At 37.7% G+C, this 20,409-nt stretch overlaps 1 protein-coding gene across 1 annotated transcript in view; it reads left to right on the top strand.

Moving 5' to 3' along the window:
- CNGB3 (cyclic nucleotide gated channel subunit beta 3) overlaps nucleotides 1-20,409 on the top strand; it is a gene marked incomplete at both ends in the record, with an annotated part of 142,091 nt that overhangs the window by 87,455 nt on the left and 34,227 nt on the right. The window contains 3 exons of the mRNA XM_082674669.1: nucleotides 5,220-5,361; nucleotides 9,810-9,969; nucleotides 13,512-13,609. Of these exons, the coding sequence (XP_082530795.1) occupies nucleotides 5,220-5,361; nucleotides 9,810-9,969; nucleotides 13,512-13,609 (400 nt within the window). The remainder of the gene's footprint in view (nucleotides 1-5,219; nucleotides 5,362-9,809; nucleotides 9,970-13,511; nucleotides 13,610-20,409) is intronic.

The following is a 20,409-nucleotide window of genomic DNA, read 5'->3' on the forward strand; positions in this document are numbered from 1 at the left end:
CAGTTATTAACATACTTACATTTTCCCACAGTTTTTAAGCATCACCTGCCCCTTCTATTATTCCATATTACCCTTTGACCATGTAAGCTTAAAGCATTTTTTTAGTTAACCCTCGTGATGGTTTCTGATGACCTATAAATTGAAGGTTGCTTATGAAGTCACTGGACTTGTAAACTTTCTCCTAGTTAGAATTATGCAGCAACTGTGGGGCATAAGTGGAGCATTGTGAGCATTTAAAATGAGTCATTTATTACTATTTTATTAATCCTCATCAGAATAACAATGTCTGTTCATTTCAATAGAAGACAAGAAGTCATTTCCATTTATACTAAGTAGATGGCATCCTTCATTTGACTGTGGAATTTGACAAAGTAGGAAATGGCTTACTTAGCTCAAAAGGAAAACATAAGTAGTTAAGGTTATTTGGTACCCAGAAATGTTCCCAATGTCCCTTAATCCATATATACCCCAATTTATTTATTTTCTGACATAAATTTCCCAGCGTGCACAAACCTCTTAGCAAATACCTAGCCTCAATCCCTAACACATAGACCGTCAAAAGAAAGAGTAAAAATAGCAAGCAAGTTTGTCATGGGAATCATGACTTTAGATGGGATGGAGAAAGAGTCAGAATCTCTATATCTTAGTGTTAGGGAAAATTAGGATAACTTACTCCCTTCTTTTTACACAGGAGGAAGATGAGACCAGGGTAGATGAAGGTATTAACTCAGGGTTCCCTAGATACTTCAGTTCAGACACTGACAAAAAAAAAAAAAAGAAGAATGGTCTTTACACTAGACACTTAGAAAAATGTAACAAAACCTCCAGAACAGCAGAATTCAGTTGACCAGAAGGGAGATGAAAGGCAGCTGGCAGCATGTATAGAAGGGGACTGCATAGATGTGCTCACGGATACAGCCTTCCTATGTTCTTAAGTCTAAGTATGCATAACCTTTCACTTATTCTTTCAGGTCATTTAACAAATATATTACACTCCTATTGTGTAATACCTGTCTTTGAGGAGTTTATCTTCTAATGAGACCGTTCTCCTCCATATTCGATGCCTTCAGTGATAAATTTACAGAAACCTAGAACTAAGGTGGATTGGGGTAGTTTAAAAGTCCAGTCATAAAGTATCAAATTGGGTACTTTTAAAAGTTGCATGTCCCACTACACATCCACCACAATGGCTAAAATTAAAACGACTGACAGTACCAAGTCTTGGGGTAAGAATATGAAGGAACTGGAACTCATACATTGTTGAAGGGATAAAATCTGACAGTTTCTTTTACAACTAAATATAACACCTACCTTAAAAACAAAAATTGCAAGCCTAAATATTTACCCAAGAGAACTGAAAATATATGTCTAAAAAAATTATATGAGTATATTCATAGAATGTCTATTCACAAGAACCAAAAACTTGAAACAGCCTAGGTGTTCATCCACAGGAAGATGGATAAACATACTGTGCCATAGTCATTCAAGGGATAGTGCTTAGCAATAAAAAGGAATAAAGTACTGATACACACAAAAACACAGCTAAATCTCAAAAACATTATTTTGAGTGAAAGACATCTTACACAACCGTGTATATACTGTGTAATTTCATTGTGTGAAATTCTAAAGCAGGCAAAACTCATCTGAGACAGAAAAAAATTAGAACAGTAGTTGCCTGTGTGGGCAGGGATTGACTGGGAAAAGAGAGCTTTTTGGAGTGATGGAAATGTTCTCTGTCTTGATGGGTTTCTGGGTTATACAGGTGTACGGGTTTGTCAAAATTCATCAAATAGTATCAGATAGTATACTTAAGATTTGTGCTTTCAATGTATGTTCAAAATTTTAAAATAACTCTTTACCAATAATTAACTCTAGTACATATATTTTTTTTCTGAAGTATATTCTAACATATATATATTCTGAAGTATATTCTGAGTTTTATATATATGTAAATATTCTGAAGTACTGTATTTAGGAAGAAGTGTCTACTGTCTGCAAATTACTTTGAAATGCATCCAAAAAATAAGATGGATTGATGGATGGAAAATGGAGGAATATGTGACAAAGAAGGTAGAGTAAAATATTCATAATAGAGTCTAGGTCATGGATATACGGTGCTCACTGTGAAATTCTTTCAGTTTTTCTGTTTGTTTGAAATATTTCAAAACAAAATGTTGGGGGAAAAGTTTAATGCTGCATTTGTTTCACAGAGGAAGAATTTCTATTTTCACACTAAATTTTTTTTATGGTTTTATGTCAAGTTCTGCCTTAGTGCTTTAACTTGGGGCTGTATATATAGAGCCTGTAAGACAGCTCATGTATTAAATCGGCCAGATAGAATCTCCTTGAAAAGATCTATCTGCCCAGGATGTAAATATTAGAGGTGGATACACTTGACTAATTAAGCTAATCCTAGAAAATCAATAAGATGCCATCTAATTAAATTACAAATCTTACCTTTGGTTGTGCATGTCTGGCTGTAAGACATGACTGAGAAAAGAATCCCAAAATAAACCTCAAAGCATCCGGGCAGAAAACTTCCAATTAACATAGCAGACTGTTTCAGTATGAAAAAATAGTTTGAGGCTAACCCTTCAGATTTGGAAAATCAATGCCTAAGTTCTACATTTAATTGCTATTTTCTAACATCCATAAATAAGAAAATGAGAGAAAGTAATTCATGTGTTTGCTCCTCTTAACACTGGAGGGACTTTGTAGGGGATAGTAATCTCAACACTTGAAATGGAATTGCCATGTAGGGAGAGAATCTGGTCCCTGTCTCACTCTTGGGCTGTATTGGGGTCAATAAATTTCCTTAATTCAAAGAGACCCACAGGTCCAGGACCTGTGATAACACTACATCAGGTAACAGGAAATTATAAGTTGGAATTGAAAAGTTAAAATGCAATCCAGGGCTTCCCTGGTGGCGCAGTGGTTGGGAGTCCGCCTGCCGATGGGGGGGACGCGGGTTCGCGCCCCGGTCCGGGAGGATCCCGCATGCGGCGGGGCGGCTGGGCCCGTGAGCCGTGGCCGCTGAGCCTGCGCGTCCGGAGCCTGTGCTCCGCAGCGGGAGAGGCCGCAACGGTGAGAGGCCCGCGTACTGAAAAAAAAAAAAAAAAAAAAAAATGCAATCCATAAAATTCATTCCATACTTCTTCAAGGTGGTTCTCTTTGACATCAAGTTCACTATAATATTTGTAAGTCTAAGGAAGCCTGCTAGAAAAACTATTGCAGAGTAGTAGTATTTTTATTCTCTTGGCACAGAGGTTTCGAATTAACTCTTACCAAAGAATTAACTCTTACCAAAGAGTTAATTCTTTGTCTGTTCCTATATCTACCAGGTAAAAGAAACAGACAAACAAAAACTCAGGTCCTTCGAAAGGTATTGAATATCAAAACAAGTGATTTCTTTCTAGATCTGTTTTTATTTAAATACTGACTTTAACTGCAGTTTGATTCTTTCTTTGTAAACCTCAAATTCTTAGTATTTGAAGATCTGAAAATTGTAATCTATTTTCACAAGAAAAAGACCATCCTTGTTCAAAGACAAATGTACCATTACTTAAATTGCAAATGTTTATGTCGCACACCCAGACAAGAAATAAAAGCCTGACTAGGGCAGGATTCTGTAAAAAGTGCTGCTTTTCTGTGTTTACTCTGGAAACTAGAATAGCTAGCTGGAACCCACTAAATCCAAATGCCTCTCTGTAACAACATCTGAAGATGGTCTCTATATATGGGATATTTTTCTTCAAGGATTCAGTGGAAATGTCTGATCCAGACCATGTTAACAGAGCTGTATGGAATATAGCCAGTAGTATACCTAATTGTGTACCAAAATTACAATATATATATATACAATGGGGTTGTAATACTAACTTCTATTCCCACCTCACTCTGGATACATGAAACCCTTGATCAAATATAGCTAAGTGAATCTTATATGTTCTGTCCTAATCTTTATCATATTCTTTTCTGTTGCCCTGGTTCATGATGTTCTTCCCATCCGGGCTATTATGATCTGTCTCTCCATTTGCAACTGCACGAGTTAGGTACAGAATCTTTACCAAGTATATTTCTGAGCATAATTGGTTTTCTTCAATACTAAATTTCTAGATAAGTTACCTATTACACCCAAGAGTAATTCCCCTTTTAAGATATAACTCAGTTTTCCTCTGTCTCTGCCACGGTTTATATATTCAATAACATAACAAGATATGAGTAGAAAATAGAGAAGTATATACCTACTTGCTCTACTTCCCATCAGTAAAAAATAACTGGTTCTAAACTGTAAAGTGATCTCCCATCTCCATAAACACATTTGATGTCTACGATATTCCTCACTAATCACTAGTGGGGTAGTTTAAAGGTAGCCTCACATCCTTTACTGTTCCTCTTATTGAGAGGTATATTCAAATATCCCTTCCCTTGAATCTGGGCTGGTCTTAGGGACTTGCTTGGCAAATATATATGGCAAGACATTAAGACATTGCAGGGCTTCTGAGTTATAAGAAGCCTTATAGCTACTGCCTGGGCTGCTATCACTCTGGGGGAAACAAGCCACCAGACAAAAAGTCCATCTACCCTAAGACTTCCATGCTGTAAGGAAGCCCAAGCTAGTCATAAGGAGAGACTGAATGAAAATACCCAGCCAGCCCCAGCTGTTCCAACCATTCCAGCCGAGGCTCAGACTGTGAGAGAAGATACCCTGGGCATTCCAAACAGATATAACATGGAGAACAGAGGAACCCCGTCAACAGTTAGAACCAAGGCCTCAGAACTTTGGCCTCAATCAAGTCCTCCCAGTTTTCTCTAACTATTCAAGTTACCTGAGGGTCCACTCATCATAGGGCACGGATGAGCCATCTCTGGGGGGCCTTTTACAAAATACCTGACCCACAATATGAGAAGCCTAGTAAAATAGTTGTTGTTTTATACCACTAAACTTTAGGGTGATTTGCTTTGCAGCAAGAAATAAGTGGAACAGCTAGTAAATACCATCCTTGGGTTTGTTTAGTCATTTCACAATGTTTATCAAGAAGTTTACATTAAAAAAGAAGTTTACATTAGTATACATGGTATTTGCTAATGCTGCCTACAGAAAGAAAATCTCGATTAGCAGGAAATATGTTAAAATCTAGTAGTAATCTATATTCCCAAGCATAGTGGCATTTTACTGTTATAGTAAAGAGCAAAATATATATCTTCTCTTTTCACAGGTATCTGAGATGTTATTATTGGGCAGTTCGAACTTTAATTACCATTGGGGGCCTTCCAGAACCACAAACTTCATTTGAAATTGTTTTTCAACTGTTGAATTTTTTTTCTGGAGTTTTTGTGTTCTCCAGCTTAATTGGTCAGGTAAACTGAGATGTGAATCCCTGGATATACAATGCTGTCATTTTTGAAAGTCTAACAAGTCTTTATAAACTTTACAGAGAAAAAATCAAAATCTATCTGGTGGGTTTTTTTTTTTTACTAATTTCCATCTATTTTGATGAATTGAATGGGGATGTAAATAGATCAACATTGCCTTTCAATTTTTAAACCATCAAATTTTTCAGAAGACTTGTACACAATGAGTGTTGCGTTAGACTCTCAGAGGGTCACGTTTCTAAGTTAACTTCTTATTTGGTGTTTCCTGAAAACTTTAGAAGCTCTCTTTTTTTACTTAAACTTCAAATATTGTCATAAAATCCCTGGTTTAAAATCAACTTCAAAAGTCATTTAAACCAGAGGCTACCAAATGCTGTCTAAATTAATTTAATTAAAACATCATTGGTTCATAAACGTTTATTATGGTATCTCCTTGCCTTATTCTCAAGGAATCACAGTCTAGTAAGAAAGTAAAACAAATACCCAAATAACTCTATTGCAAGGTAGATGCCATTTGCAAGGGATAGAGCCCAACACCTTTGTAAATTCCCAGATTCACAAGAAATAAAAAGCTCGCAGCATAGCATCTTTAGACGTTATACTTCCTTGTAAGGTACTTTACATATTATATGTCTGAGAGCAAAAGCCATGTTGAGATTTGTGTATGGGGTAAATAGTTAGACAAAATCACAACATGGTTATTACCACTAGATAAATTATTGGTTCCCACTCACCACACTGACAGTGGTATGAATAAAACTCATGTTTTAACAAAATTTAGCAATGAAAACTATTCATTATAATATTTGAAGCTGATAACAAATATAACTCAAATCCTACATCCATGAATGTCAAGGGGCTGCTATCCTTGGTAAGTTCCAGAGGAGAGTTTGAAAGCTCTGTATTAGGTCAGAAAAGGGAAGCTTCCCAGGAGGTTTCATAGAGGAGAATGTATTTAAAAAACCAGATAGGATTCAGTAGTTATAGACAGATAGTTCAATCAATCAGAAACAGTGTGTGAAAGATAATGATAAAGCACAAGATATGTTTGAGAAAATAGAAGAAGTACCAGAACGATGGGAGTGAAGGACACCTATAAATAAGGTTAGAGATGTATGTAAGGACAAGATATTTTAAGGGCTCTGAATGTTAAATTAAAGATGTTGAACTTTATCCTAAGGGCAATGGGAAATCAGCCAGGGAAGGATTTTTAACAAATAAGAGATTTAAGGAAGATTAATCAAATATAATATAAATTGGAAGGGTCATACAGTTTTAAAATGTAGGTTTTATTATCATTTATGGATGGTGAGGCCAACAGATCAGGAGACCATTTACATTGAAAAGACAGTCTGTTATACAAACAGATCCAAGAAGAGGGGGTCACACCTTGCCCATAGGGCTACATAGGGAGGCACAAGGAAAGGAACTGATCAAGCAGGGTAAGGGGGTTTAAGATTGGTGAGTTCGGATAATTTCAGCAGGCTCTGGGGTGTAGGGACTGTCTCTAGTTGTCTGGTACCTGGCCCTGGAGTAATTGGGGCAGGTGGATAGTAGCCTAGAATATGAGAGCCCAATAAAGAAGGCTGTTGGGAGTATGGGTTCAGGGATGGCTATTTTGCATATGAAAGGCACACTCCCAGTAGCTTGCTATCTTTAGGAATCAGCTAACTCTGGGAGGGATAGTCCCAGAAATCAAAGAATCAAAATACAGAAAATAAAAAAACATGGTGCTCAGGGATATGGCAACTTCAGCCTGAACATGGTAATCGAATAGAGAGAGAGACTGTTAAGGAAACTCTATTTAGAAAACGTTTAGGTTTGGAAAATGAACACCAAGCAGTTAAAAACTACAAGCACAAATTATAATCTTACTGCCTGGGGAGATTACATTAACAGTGATTGAAAATAGGAAGCTTGCGGAGACTTCCCTGGTGGTGCAGTGGATAAGACTCCATGCTCCCAATGCAGGGGGCCTGGGTTTGATTCCCCCCACATGCATGCCACAACTAAGGAGCCTGCCTGCCTGCCTGCCGCATCTAAGACCCGGTGCAACCAAATGAATAAATAAATAAATAAATATTAAAAAGAAAATAGGAAGCTTGTTTATAGAGAAATGCAATTAATTTGAATATAAATGGCAAAAATCATATTATTTAATAAATTTTTATAAAATATATGTGAGGTAGCCAGACCCCCTTCAATGTTTTCTCAGTTTTGCAGTTGAGTCAACCCCAGTTTAAAGAGATTAAGAGACAACCCTAATTCATACATGTAATTCATAGTCATATGATAAGGCCATATCATATTGATAAAAATAGTAAAATCTAACATGTATTTAGCACTTACTATGTCCAAGGAAATTTTTACAAGATTAAAAACTATGTCCAGCTCCAGTTAAAATTCTGTTCAAAGTGGTCTTTGGACTAACAGTAGAAGCATCACCTGGGAAATTCAAAATTCAGGCCTCACCCCTTACCTACTGAGTCAGAATTTGCATTTTAATAGGATCTTCAGGTGATTCATATGCACATGAAAGTTTGAAAGGGCAGCTTTATACCCCACACTGCACCTGCCTTTACAGTGACTTTTTTTTTTTTTTTTTTTTTTTTGCGGTACGTGGGCCTCTCACTGTTGTGGCCTCTTCCGTTGCGGAGCACAGGCTCCTGACGCGCAGGTTCAGCGGCCATGGCTCACCGACGCAGCCGCTCCGTGGCATGGGGGATCTTCCCGGACCGGGGCACGAACCCGTGTCCCCTGCATCGGCAGGCGGACTCTCAACCACTGCGCCACCACGGAAGCCCTACAATGACTTTGAGGACCCAAGGAACAAGAATATCAAGCCACTAAACATGTAGGACTAGAGCCAAAAAGAAAGATTGAGGCAGGAGATAGAGATTTGTGCCTTAACTCTCACAGTGAATTAAATAAAGGTGCAGAGAAGGAGAACAGTTAGAAATGAAAGTAAGAAAGCCCTGGACAAAACCTCCACTTGTTCAAAATTTCCATATATAACCACGCCAAGAACTACACCCTGGATGTGATCATCTCATTTTAACTGCAATATTCTATTCTCACATACAACTCAGAGAGAGTGACCTTTTCTTCCTCTAATCTGGAACACACATCATAGAATATATGTCTTCTTCATCTGCACCATCAAAATTCAGCATTGCACATAAAACATTCAGATTACTGTCACTACAAATTATCCGCCCCCAACACTGATCAATAACGCTTTTAATTGTCCTTGGATCCCAATTTAAAACTCTATTAACTTTCCCAACCCAATCTCTGATCTCCCAGTTCTCAAGGCCTTAGGTGACTGGGTAATGTTCATCATCTGTCAGAAATGGCTTGGAAAAAGGAGATCTAGGAACTGAGGTTGTTGAAGAACAGCCCTCGAGGAGTAGGTTAGAAACTGAAAAAGTATCCAGTTTGACTCTCTGCATAGCTACTCGGCAGACACTTTTGACAAGCAGAATAACCTATTAACTCTGAAATGGAAACCGAGGAAGGCATCACAATAAAAGAGCCATTTGATCTAGATCTCAAAAAATGAGTAGTTTTTCCATAAGCAGAAAAGACTCAGCTACTCGAATGAATGAGCGAAAGTGACGCCCAGGTTTTCCTCTGTATTATAAACCCATAGTCAAAGCAAATTTACAACCACTTGCTTCCCTCTATGTGAGACGAAGAGTAAAGCTATATATCTTTTCTGTGCTGAGACCTTAAAGATCAGCTTTTAACCTAGAGTGGGTTTTCATGGCTGAGTTATAAACATCCGAGAACTAAAACCTGACAGTTCCTTAAGTATTGTCACAGCAGTAGATGATGCTTCAGTAATTTCAGCACATTTCAACTTCTGCTGAATACTATGCCTTAAGCATAATGAGATTTGATTCTATCTGTCTAAGCAACACAAAGGGAAGTATAGAGGTTGCAATTTCGTGATGAATTGAGTCTATATAGCCAGCCACACTGCAAAATCTATGAAGGATGCTTTCTAAGCGAGACTCACCAAAATGGACTAGCCGTTCTGCCAGGTAATTGCTCAACTTTCTTTGCACATTTCTTGCATAAGCACAGCTATATAATTTTTAAAATCTCAACTAACATCTTTGCAGTAATATACAAGTTTGCAAAGAAGATTGTGTGCAGTCACATGCATTATGTGACTGAATCCTCACAGAAACCTCACATGGTAGGTAAAACAGGTTCTATTGTCCTTACTGGGTCAGAAAGAGGATACGATTTGCCCAATATTTTATAGGTAAATGGCTGAAAGTAGGACCCAATATCAGTGTGTTAAAAATCAAGTAGTCAGGGATTAGAATAGAATGTATCATGTGAGAACTTTTAATTCAACTGGGCTTATAGTAACTCTGCCACTTCCTCTGCTGGGTGTGGAGTGACCATGTTTGTGGTTTTAGATGCAAGATGTAATTGGGGCAGCTACAGCCAATCAGAGCAACTTCCGCACCTGCATGGATCATACCATTGCCTACATGAACACTTATTCCATTCCTAAGATTGTGCAGAATCGGGTCAGGACTTGGTATAAATATACATGGGACTCTCAAAGAATGCTAGGTAAGCACGGCAAATTACTGACTAAAACCCTGTAAAACATGTCCTATAATGAAAATCCTATAAGGCAGCAATGGCAACTAACTGGATTTGAAAAAGATTGGGAAACAACCAAATAATCTTTAAAGCATTAATTTAATACCATGGGCTTTTTTTCCTTAAATATTCAGACATAACTTACGGGTTATGCAAATCCTTCAAGAGCAAAGGCTAAATTTTATTTAGTGCCCACCAGATGCTAGATATTACACACATTAGCTCATATAATCTTCATCAAAAAAAAAAATGGGGAAAATTTGGTGTCATCAACCCCCTCTTAGGAGACAAGGAAATGGAAGCTCCTAACTGAAAAAATTGGCCAAGGACACAGAGGCCTTAGACAAATGGCCTAAACGGAACTGAGACATGCACCTGTTCTCCTCCAAACCCTTGCTCTCTCTGTGATATCATCCTCTTCCCAGAGCACAGTGAGTACTCAGAACAGCAATCTTTCAAGCCATTTTCAACCTGCTACAGGTCTCCTCTAATAGTTCCTTAATCATTCATGGTGTCTACTATTAGGACTATAACACTGGAGTTAAAAATAATGTTTACTAAAGATGTAAAGTAAGTTAATGCGCTAGTTGACAATAATCAGATTCAACTTTTAGTTTGCTCCTCACCATATAAAACTAGGAATTAGTGCTACTGAGAAGCCAATAAAGCTACTGCCCTCAGAATGCAAATTACAATGCAATTCCCAAATTGGAAGAATCAATATTGTGAAAATGACTATACTATCCAAAGCAATCTACAGATTCAATGCAATCCCTATCAAATTATCAATGGCATTTTTTACAGAACTAGATCAAAAAATTTCACAATTTGTATGGAAACACAAAAGACCCCAAATGCCAAAGCAATTTTGAGAAAGAAAAAGTGAGCTGGAGGAATCAGACTCCCTGACTTCAGACTATACTACAAAGCTGCAGTAATCAAGACAATACGGTACTGGCACAAAAACAGAAATATAGATCAATGGAACAGGATAGAAAGCCCAGAGATAAACCCACACACATATGGTCAATTAATCTATGAGAAAGGAGGCAAGCATATATGATGGAGAAAAGACAGCCTCTTCAATAAGTGGTGCTGGGAAAAATGGACAGCTACATGTAAAAGAATGAAATTAGAACACTCCCTAATACCATACACAAAAATAAACTCAAAATGGATTAGAGACCTAAATGTAAGACTGGACACTATAAAACTTTTAGAGGAAAACATAGGAAGAACACTTTTTGACATAAATCACAGCAAGATCTTTTTTGATCCACCTCCTAGCATAATGGAAATAAAAACAAAAATAAACAAATGGGACCTAATGAAACTTAAAAGCTTTTGTACAGCAAAGGAAACTACAAACAAGACAAAAAGACAACCCTCAGAATGGGAGAAAATATTTACAAACGAATCAATAGACAAAGGATTAATCTCCAGAATATATAAACAGCTCATGCAGCTCAATATTAAAAAAACAAACAACCCAATCCAAAAATGGGCAGAAGACCTAAACAGACATTTCTCCAAAGAAGACATACAGATGGCCAAGAAGCACATGAAAAGCTGCTCAACATCACTAATTATTAGAGAAATTCAAATCAAAACTACAATGAGGTATCACCTCACACCAGTTAGAATGGGCATCATCAGAAAATTTACAAACAACAAATGCTGGAGAAGGTGTGGAGAAAAGGGAACCCTCTTGCACTGTTGGTGGGAATGTAAACTGATACAGCCACTACAGAGAACAGTATGGAGGTTCCTTAAAAAACTAAAAAAAGAACTACCATATGACCCAGAATCCCACTACTGGGCATACACCCAGAGAAAACCATAATTCAAAAAGACACATGCACCGCAATGTTCATTGCAGCACTATTTACAATAGCCAGGATATGGAAGCAACCTAAATGCCCACCAACAGATGAATGGATAAAGAAGATGTGGCATATATATACAATGGAATATTACTCAGCCATAAAAAGGAATGAAATTGAGTCATTTGTAGAGACATGGATGGATATAGAGACTGTCATACAGAATGAAATAAGTCAGAAAGAGAAAAATAAATATCGTATATTAATGCATATATGTGGAACCTAGAAAAATGGTACAGATGAACCAGTTTGCAGGGCAGAAATTGAGACACAGATGTAGAGAACAAACATATGGACACCAAGGGGGGAAAGTAGCAGGGCGCTGGTGGTGGTGGTGTGATGAATTGGGAGATTGGGATTGACATATATACACTAATATGTATAAAATGGATAACTAATAAGAACCTACTGTATAAAAACTAAGTAAAATAAAATTCAAAAAACAAAAACAAAACAAAGTTTCTTAGAAGCAGGTAAGAATCACTGGTTGTTGACGGTAGGACCTTATCTTCTCCTTTCTGCCAGTCTTAAGAGGTTCCAACCACAGGTTTAGAACCTCTTCCTGAATCTAAATGACAAAAACAACAAACTTTTTTCTTAAACATACACAGCTATTCCTGCGGGCATCTCAAGCAGGGAGGAAGAGGGGCAGTAACAGGCTCCTTCCCTCTGTCCCTGTGGACACTGCTCCAACTCCTTCATTTAGGAAGGAACTAGAAGAAAAAAACGCTTGGAAACAAGGAGCTGTGTTTTTATAGAAAAGATTTTCATACTTAGAACCAATGTTGGAATCAAAATAAGGATATAGTATAGAATTTTTTTTTCTTTTCTAAATGGATGCAAGAAAACATCAAAAGTAATCAGCTCTCAGAAACCCATAATATACTGTAGACTAAAAATGGGCAGTTTTATTCATGGACCATTTTATCAGCCTGAAGGCCCATCATTTAATTCACATGTAGAAAAATCTTTAATGTATTCACATACTTCATTGAGTTAATAAGCAAGTAAATAACAATAATTTGAATTTACTCACTTAACAGATTTCTTCTTTAGATTCCACTCCCAGCTCAGCCACCCACCACTTATGCACAGATGAGTAAATCACTTACAGCCTCTCTGAGTTTCAGTTCCCCTTTTGTTTCTTCTTTCCAGAAAGTAGGAGTAAGAATACTTATCCTTAGGGTTGTCATGAGGGTCCAATAAGATCATGTCAGGACTCTGTAAGCTACACAGTATTCATTATTCTTTGCCATCCTTAGGATGTTAGGGCTGGTCTGCAGAATCAGAAGATAGGAACTAGATCCTTTTCCCATCCCAGTTTGTTCGCTAGCCTTTGTCCCATCATCACTAAGCTTTAAAATTTCAGCAAACACAAAATTCTGGAATTATTCAGAACTATTATGTCACCAATATTGAAAATACTTCTTTTCTTTCATGCAAGTAATAGTGCTATTATGATAAGTATGTATGTCCAATAGAAGCAATGAAAATATAGACTGTGATGCAGCTGTTTATAAAAAGAGTTGATATTTTGTTTCCTTTATTTTTTTAATTGTCCTTGAACTTTGATGTTTTTTCCTTAATTATTCTCCTTTATGGATTGATGTGTTTATCTTTATGAAGATGAATCTGACCTACTTGAGACACTGCCAACTACAATGCAGTTAGCCCTCACCATTGATGTGAACTTCAGCATCATCAGCAAAGTCGACTTGTTCAAGGCAAGTGTTTTTCCAATTCATAGGAAGGCACCGTATCAATTACTCTGTAAAAATCAAAGCTCTTGCTGAATTCTTGGTTGATAATTTGTTCTTTGAGCATTTACACTATATTGTCTCCCTGTCATCTGTCCTCCATTGTTCTGATATAAAATAAACTATTATTCTTATTGGAAAAAAAACCAAAACAAACAAAAAAGCTCTTGCTGAATACAGCATTTATGGTTTTTTTGCCTTTATGTTTACAACATCAAAATAATCTAGAGAATTTATGTGAAATTAGAATCAAATAAACTACGGATCTCTCTTCAGCAGATGACTTGTTTAGAAGCCTCTCTCTCCTAACTGGTGTCAAAGAAGAAGAGTTCTTCAAGGTCTTCTTGCATTAATTTAAATATAATTAAATTCTACAGCTCTATATCTTTGCTACTACACATGTCATCTCCCATTTACGAATATGCCTTGGCAATGCATGGCAAATCAGGCCCCAGATTAGCTCTGGTTTGGCCTGACAGTCAGAGAATCATGCCTAATCATGTCTCCAATACAAATGCTTAGGATTTAGATTTTTTACATGGCCAAATTCAAATTTAGAGGGTTTTTTTTAAAAGAAAAAATGTATAGCAAAGAAAATTTTAATGTTTTGAATGTTTTTAATTTTCTGCCCTCTCTTCAATGCATTATACTATATGGAAGTTTTTCTCACCTAACACTTATTCTGTGTGTGGCATTTACTGATTCGTCTATTTAATTAATTCATTCAACGAACATTTATTAAGTTCCTACTATGTTCCAGGCACCATATTAGCCACTAGGAATTCAACTTCTAAAAACAAATACTTGCACACATGGGGCTTAAATTCCAAAAGAGAGGAATGAAAAAAATATATATAATATGTGAGAAGGTGATAATGCTATGAACAAAATTAAACAGATTAAAGAGGATGAGGGAGGTACTGGGCATGAAATGTCTGTTCTAATGAAGTGCAATTGAGCATCTGGGCAGAGGACTTCAGGATGCAAGGGAGTGAGCTATGCAGATATTGGGAGTGGGAGAGGAGGGATAGACAGAGAGGGAATATTACAGGAGGATGGACAAGATGAAGCCCTGATCTGGGAGGCTGGAGCAAAGGCAGAGTGATGTAAAGCAAGAGTAGTCAGAGGAAAGTAAAAACAGGAAGGATGAGTCAGGGGGCAAGTTAATGGAGGGCTTTGGAGGCTGTAGCATAAAATTTGGATTGTACTCTGAGATGCAAAACCCACTAAAGATCTTGAGCAGAAGATGATCTACTTGAGATCTGTTTGAAAGGGATTTTTTCCTGCTCTGTGGAGCAAATATGGAAGTCAGGGAGGCCAAAGAGGGATAACATCTTTAGACGTCTATAGGGATGATGGTGATCAGACCCAGAATAGTAGGAGCAGAGTTAAAAAGTGGCCAAATATTGGATGTATTCAAAGGAAGAGCCCACAGTTTTTGCTGTTTGATTTTGTGAAGGGAGAGAGAGACAGAAATGAAGGATGATTCAGGATTTAAGCTGAGGAACAAAGATACCATTTGCAAAATAGGAAATTTTAGAGTAAGTGTAGGGTGACGAGGGTAGAAATAGACTGTTTCTGGATGTGTTGGTTTGAGGTGAGAGTTAGACTTTAGATGGAATGTCATGTAGGCAGTTTGATAAATAAATCTGAGTTTAGAGGAGAGGTCCAAGCTGGAGCCATAAATTTGGGCAAATCAACATATTGATGGATTTTAAGCTAGGGACTAGATATTATCCCCTATTATGTAACCCAGACAGAAAGATATGCCTTGAAAATACATAATCGATACCATTTTGGGCAAGATGAAGAAGCAGACTCTGTATGGTAAAATGGTTAGGCAGAGTCACCCTCGATGTTAGGTTACCGTACAGTGTCCTAAACGGCCTTAGGAAGGAAGAGAGGGGATGGGAGGGAGGATGCCCTGGGGTCAATTCCTGGAGATTATAAGAAAGGAGTTTCCTAATTGGAAAGTGGTTCCCAATTTCTAGTGCGAGTGCCACAGTGGAAGCTCTGGTGAGGTAGAAGCACCACGGAATGTATTCAAACAGTTTTCTGATCTTCTACCAGGGAGACTGGGAAAGGAATTTCTACCTTGGTTAACAGGCTCATCTAGATAAATGGTTTTCAAGCTGCAGCTTGCAATTCATTTAGGGATCATGAATTCAATTAAATGGGTCACAAACAGCATATAAAGTAGACAAGAAAATATCAGAGTGCCTCACACATAAGTAAGGGTAAGCACTGTATTACAAAATTTTTGTTTCAGTTATTTATTTTTGTGATACACATATACATATCTATGTGTGTACTGGGCACAATGTAAATGTCTTTGTTACTACAAGTTACGGTCAAAAAAGGTATGAAAGCCACAAGGCTAAATTAACAGTATTTTTAAATGCTATAAAATTTTTTACAACTTAAGGACTAGCTTAATTGAGAATAAATGAGAATAAGTGAGAACCAGCTACATTTTAAAGAAAATAAAAGCTTTAAATTATATACCAGTGACTTTTATGGGGTTATCTCTGATCTGGGAAGTTATCAGTTTTCAACCTCAGAGTTTTTTCCTTTGTTTTTACATATATTTTTGGAAATCCATAAAATCAGCAACATCTGATTGAGAAAAAAATGTTAAATCTTCACATGTTGCTAACGTACATAAATATAGATTCATTCTTTCCTGACATTTCCATTAAAGATGTAGCTCCTTCCAGAAAGAAACCATTTCCATTTATATTTCTGTTAAATGAAAAAATTATTTTTTTACCTAAAGCCAAATGAAGTAGAAAATAAGCAGGTATGGAAGCTTTCTAAATTTATTTCTTTTCTAAATCTTGCTAAGACAGTCTTAGTGGTTTGTACAAATTTGTTATTTTCTTAGGGAGGAAATATGCTGACTAGGGATCTTACATGCTTACCTCATAAATTATACCCAGTTGACTCGTGTTGCTTCTGATTCAGTCACCGTTCACTGAGAGCCACCTATGGCCTCAAGGGGCTGAGGCACAAAGGAGGAAACCTTTGGAGCGTGTGTGCCCAGAGGATGCTCAGGAAGCTTCAGAGTGAAAAGGGGGAGGCTCCCGGGCAGGAGCCTCATTATCACTCATTAGGACCAAAACATGGGGTGACAACAAAAGATGAATCTAGAAAGGTCAACTGAAGCCAGGCTATAGTGTGTGGGCCCAATCCTATAGGCCAAGGAAGCTGGAAAGGAGGAAACCGACAGCACAGATTTCAGTTTTATAAAGACAAAGAATGGGGACACTTTGAATAAATCAGAATATCCAGGGATAATAAAGAAGGGTGACTCAACTGCTGAAAGCCTCCATATCTTGAATTCTCCCTGAAAATGAATCTTCCAGATCTTTAAAAGGCAGGCAGGCAGGAAGAGAGAGAGAAAGAGACAGAAAAAAGAGACAGAGAGAGAGACAGAGAAAGAGACAGAGAGATCTGACACCAAGATTGGAGGCTAGCAGGCATGCTTTGTGTCTTCCCAATCTTCAGGATTAGGATAAGTTAAAGGTACTTGAAAATCATTTAACTCACAAATACCTAGTTTAAGATGTCCTAAAGAATATTTTAAGTTTGTATCTTGGACCTTCAGTCAAAAATTTCACAAGGACTTTTCTCCATTTTGTAAATTTGTGAAGGGATATAGATGTAGTAGAATTTGTTTGCAATGCAGCACCAGATAATAATTCTATGCTAAATAAACTTGCTTCAGTTTTTCCAGAAATATGTCTGTAACTTTAATTGTGCATTGTATTCCATTTTTAATACTCCAAAAAGGACAATGTGCTTATATTTCTTTCCTTTTAGCCTTGTGAAACTTGTTTATATATTAGTGGAACAGTGAGTATCCTAATGCTTTAACAAAAGTAATATAAGTAATGCTGGAGTATCACAAATTATAATATGGACAATGTTACATGAAGGAGGTCCATACTGTCCATGATCCTTCATTCCCAGTACTGTCACCATATACCTTGCTATACCCAATACTCACATGGCCCCTGTATTAGTCAGGGTACTCCAGAGAAACAGAATCAGTGAGATATGTGTGTGTGTGTGTGTGTGTGTGTGTGTGTGTATATATATATATATAGAGAGAGAGAGAGAGAGAGAGAGAGAAGGTGGGGGAGAGAGAGACAGGGAAAGAGATTTATTTTAAAAACTGGCTCATGCAATCATGAGGACTGACAGGTCTAAAACCTTCAGGACAGGTCAGCATGTTGGAGAACCTGGGAAGTGTTAATGTTGCAGCTCAAGTCCAAAGACAGTCTAGAAGCAGAATTCCCTCTTCCTCAGGGAACTTCAGACTTTTTTCTCTTAAGGCCTTCAACTGATTGGATGAGGCTGACCCACATAACGGAGTGTACCCTGCTTTACTGAAAGTTTACTGATTTAAATGTTAATCTTAACTAAAAAATACCTTCACGGGCTTCCCTGCTGGCGCAGTGGTTGAGAGTCAGCCTGCCGATGCAGGGGACACGGGTTCGTGCCCCAATCCGGGAGGATCCCACATGCCGCAGAGCGGCTGGGCCCGTGAACCATGACCGCTGAGCCTGTGCGTCCAGAGCCTGTGCTCCGCAGCGGGAGAGGCCACAACAGTGAGAGGCCCGTGTACCGCAAAAAAAAAAAAAAAAACAAAAAAAAAACAACCACCTTCACAATGACATTTAGACTTGTATTTGACCAAATATCTGAGTACCATGGCCTAGCCAAGTTGACACAAAGTTAACCGTCACAGCCCCCCAAACACTGTCAAGCTGTACGGAATATAATTGTCAAAGAAACCAAGCTGTTGCTAAGACCAATTTTTTTTTCCTTTTTTTTTTTTTTTTGGCCGCACTCTATGACTTTTAGGATCTTAATTCCCTGACCAGGGATTGAACGCAGGGCCACGGCAGTGAAAGTGCCAAGTCCTAACCACTGGACCACCAAGGAAGTCCCCCCAATTTTAAAATTGATACTTGTATCTTCTCAAACCTAATAGCTGCTATTTACTGAGTTCTCATTGTGTGCTACACTGTGTTTTCTTCTTTGTTACCTTCTCTCAATTAATTCTCACAGCAAGCCTCTGAGAAAAGGTTTATGACCACCCCACCCCCACCCCAACCCCAACCCCATTTTACAGAAAGTACAAACTACTTACCTGACTGAGGCCAAAGAGCTAGAAGCAACGGGACAGGGTTTGAGCACTGATTTTTCTTATGCTACAGTCTACAGTCTTAACCCTTCAATGAAGCCACCTTTCAGTTCTCCACCAGCCCTGTCTGGATAAGTGATAAGACGCTGAGAATTTTCCCTAGAGTCAAAAAGCAATGTAATGTTAAAAAAAAAAAAAAAAAAAAGCAATGTAAGCTCAAGGCCATCCTTTGGTGATTTTCACAGACTTAGACTTGGCATGCCAGTTAGTTTCACACCAGATACCTAATTTCACACACACTGTGCTATTCTCCTACTAAGAAAAGACCTTGAATCTCATGTGTTTTTTTTTTCTCCCTCTTAATCAAAGCAGGTAGAATTAAAGTCACAGAATTTCACCAAAACTTTGCTTCAATCAACTATGGTTAATTAGTAAGATCTGCTACTTCTACATGGGGTGATCAGAGTTTCTAAAGAGCTTAGAGATGAATAGTCATTTTTTGAAAATTGTTCACAAAAATAATTCTCTTCCTTTCAGATTGCATGTTTTTCCAGCCCAAGCTCAAGTATTAACCTAACAAGGAGTGATTCATTTCTATGAGGTTGGGCAATTTCCCCTCATTTCTGATGATTTATTATTTTTATATTGATTTTTAAATACGTTTTATCAAATTAAATGCTAGGGAAATCACATTTTGCCTCTACCACTAAATTACCAGAAATAAGAGAAAATTTAATAAAAGTTCTGTTGCGCCACCTAGTGTCTAGAATTTAAATTGCATCCTTTAGAAACTGAAAAAGAGCCCCCTGCTTAATGGAAAGGAAAGACACCAAAATGGGAATGTTGGTACCACCAGTCTGTCAAGGAAAGCACAATACGCTGCTTTGGTAAAAATGGAGAACCCATCCCAAACAGGACACCTCACTGGGATCTGTGACTCATTGTCATTATATGGCAAGTAGAGCCTGGAAAGGCTTTGACTTCAGTGATAGGAAATATGTGGAGAAAGAATTTTGTATGTGAGTGGCAGACTGAGCCAGGAATGAAATGGGAATGGCAAAATTATTTCTTCCCCTCACACAAGGGTCCCCTGTCAGTGACATCCTAATCACATATTTCCTTCCAAGGGCCTGAAATCAGAGCATTACAGGGAGGGTTACTACATTTCATTTTTAACTTTATTTTTAACCCTGGTGGTAAACGTAATAAGGTATTGTGTCTAGACTTTTTAAAGTATTTTGAACAATAAACTTATAACCCAGATGAACTCCATTCAACTACACATGCTGAGCAGTTACTCTGTCCAAAGCACTAGTGGGGTACCCCAGATACTGCACGCATATAGTCCCTGCTCTCTACTGCCTCCCAGAAGTGTGGGGAAATTCTATATAAATAAGATGACATCCTTAGCTGTTCTGTGATAATTCAGTGACTCAAAACATATAAAGTGTTTATCTCAATACTTTGGATATAGTAAGTTATATTGTTATTATTGCTATTATTACTGAGAAATAAAACTGATTCAGTCACAGGAGAGTTTTCACACAGGTAAAATCAGTGTGTAGCTGCGCTTGATCATAGGAAAATGGATTAGATTCATCCTCAGGGTTTCATC

The sequence above is a fragment of the Grampus griseus genome (genome assembly GCF_964374135.1).
Source record: "Grampus griseus genome assembly, chromosome: 17".
Classification (NCBI taxonomy): Eukaryota; Metazoa; Chordata; class Mammalia; order Artiodactyla; family Delphinidae; genus Grampus; species Grampus griseus.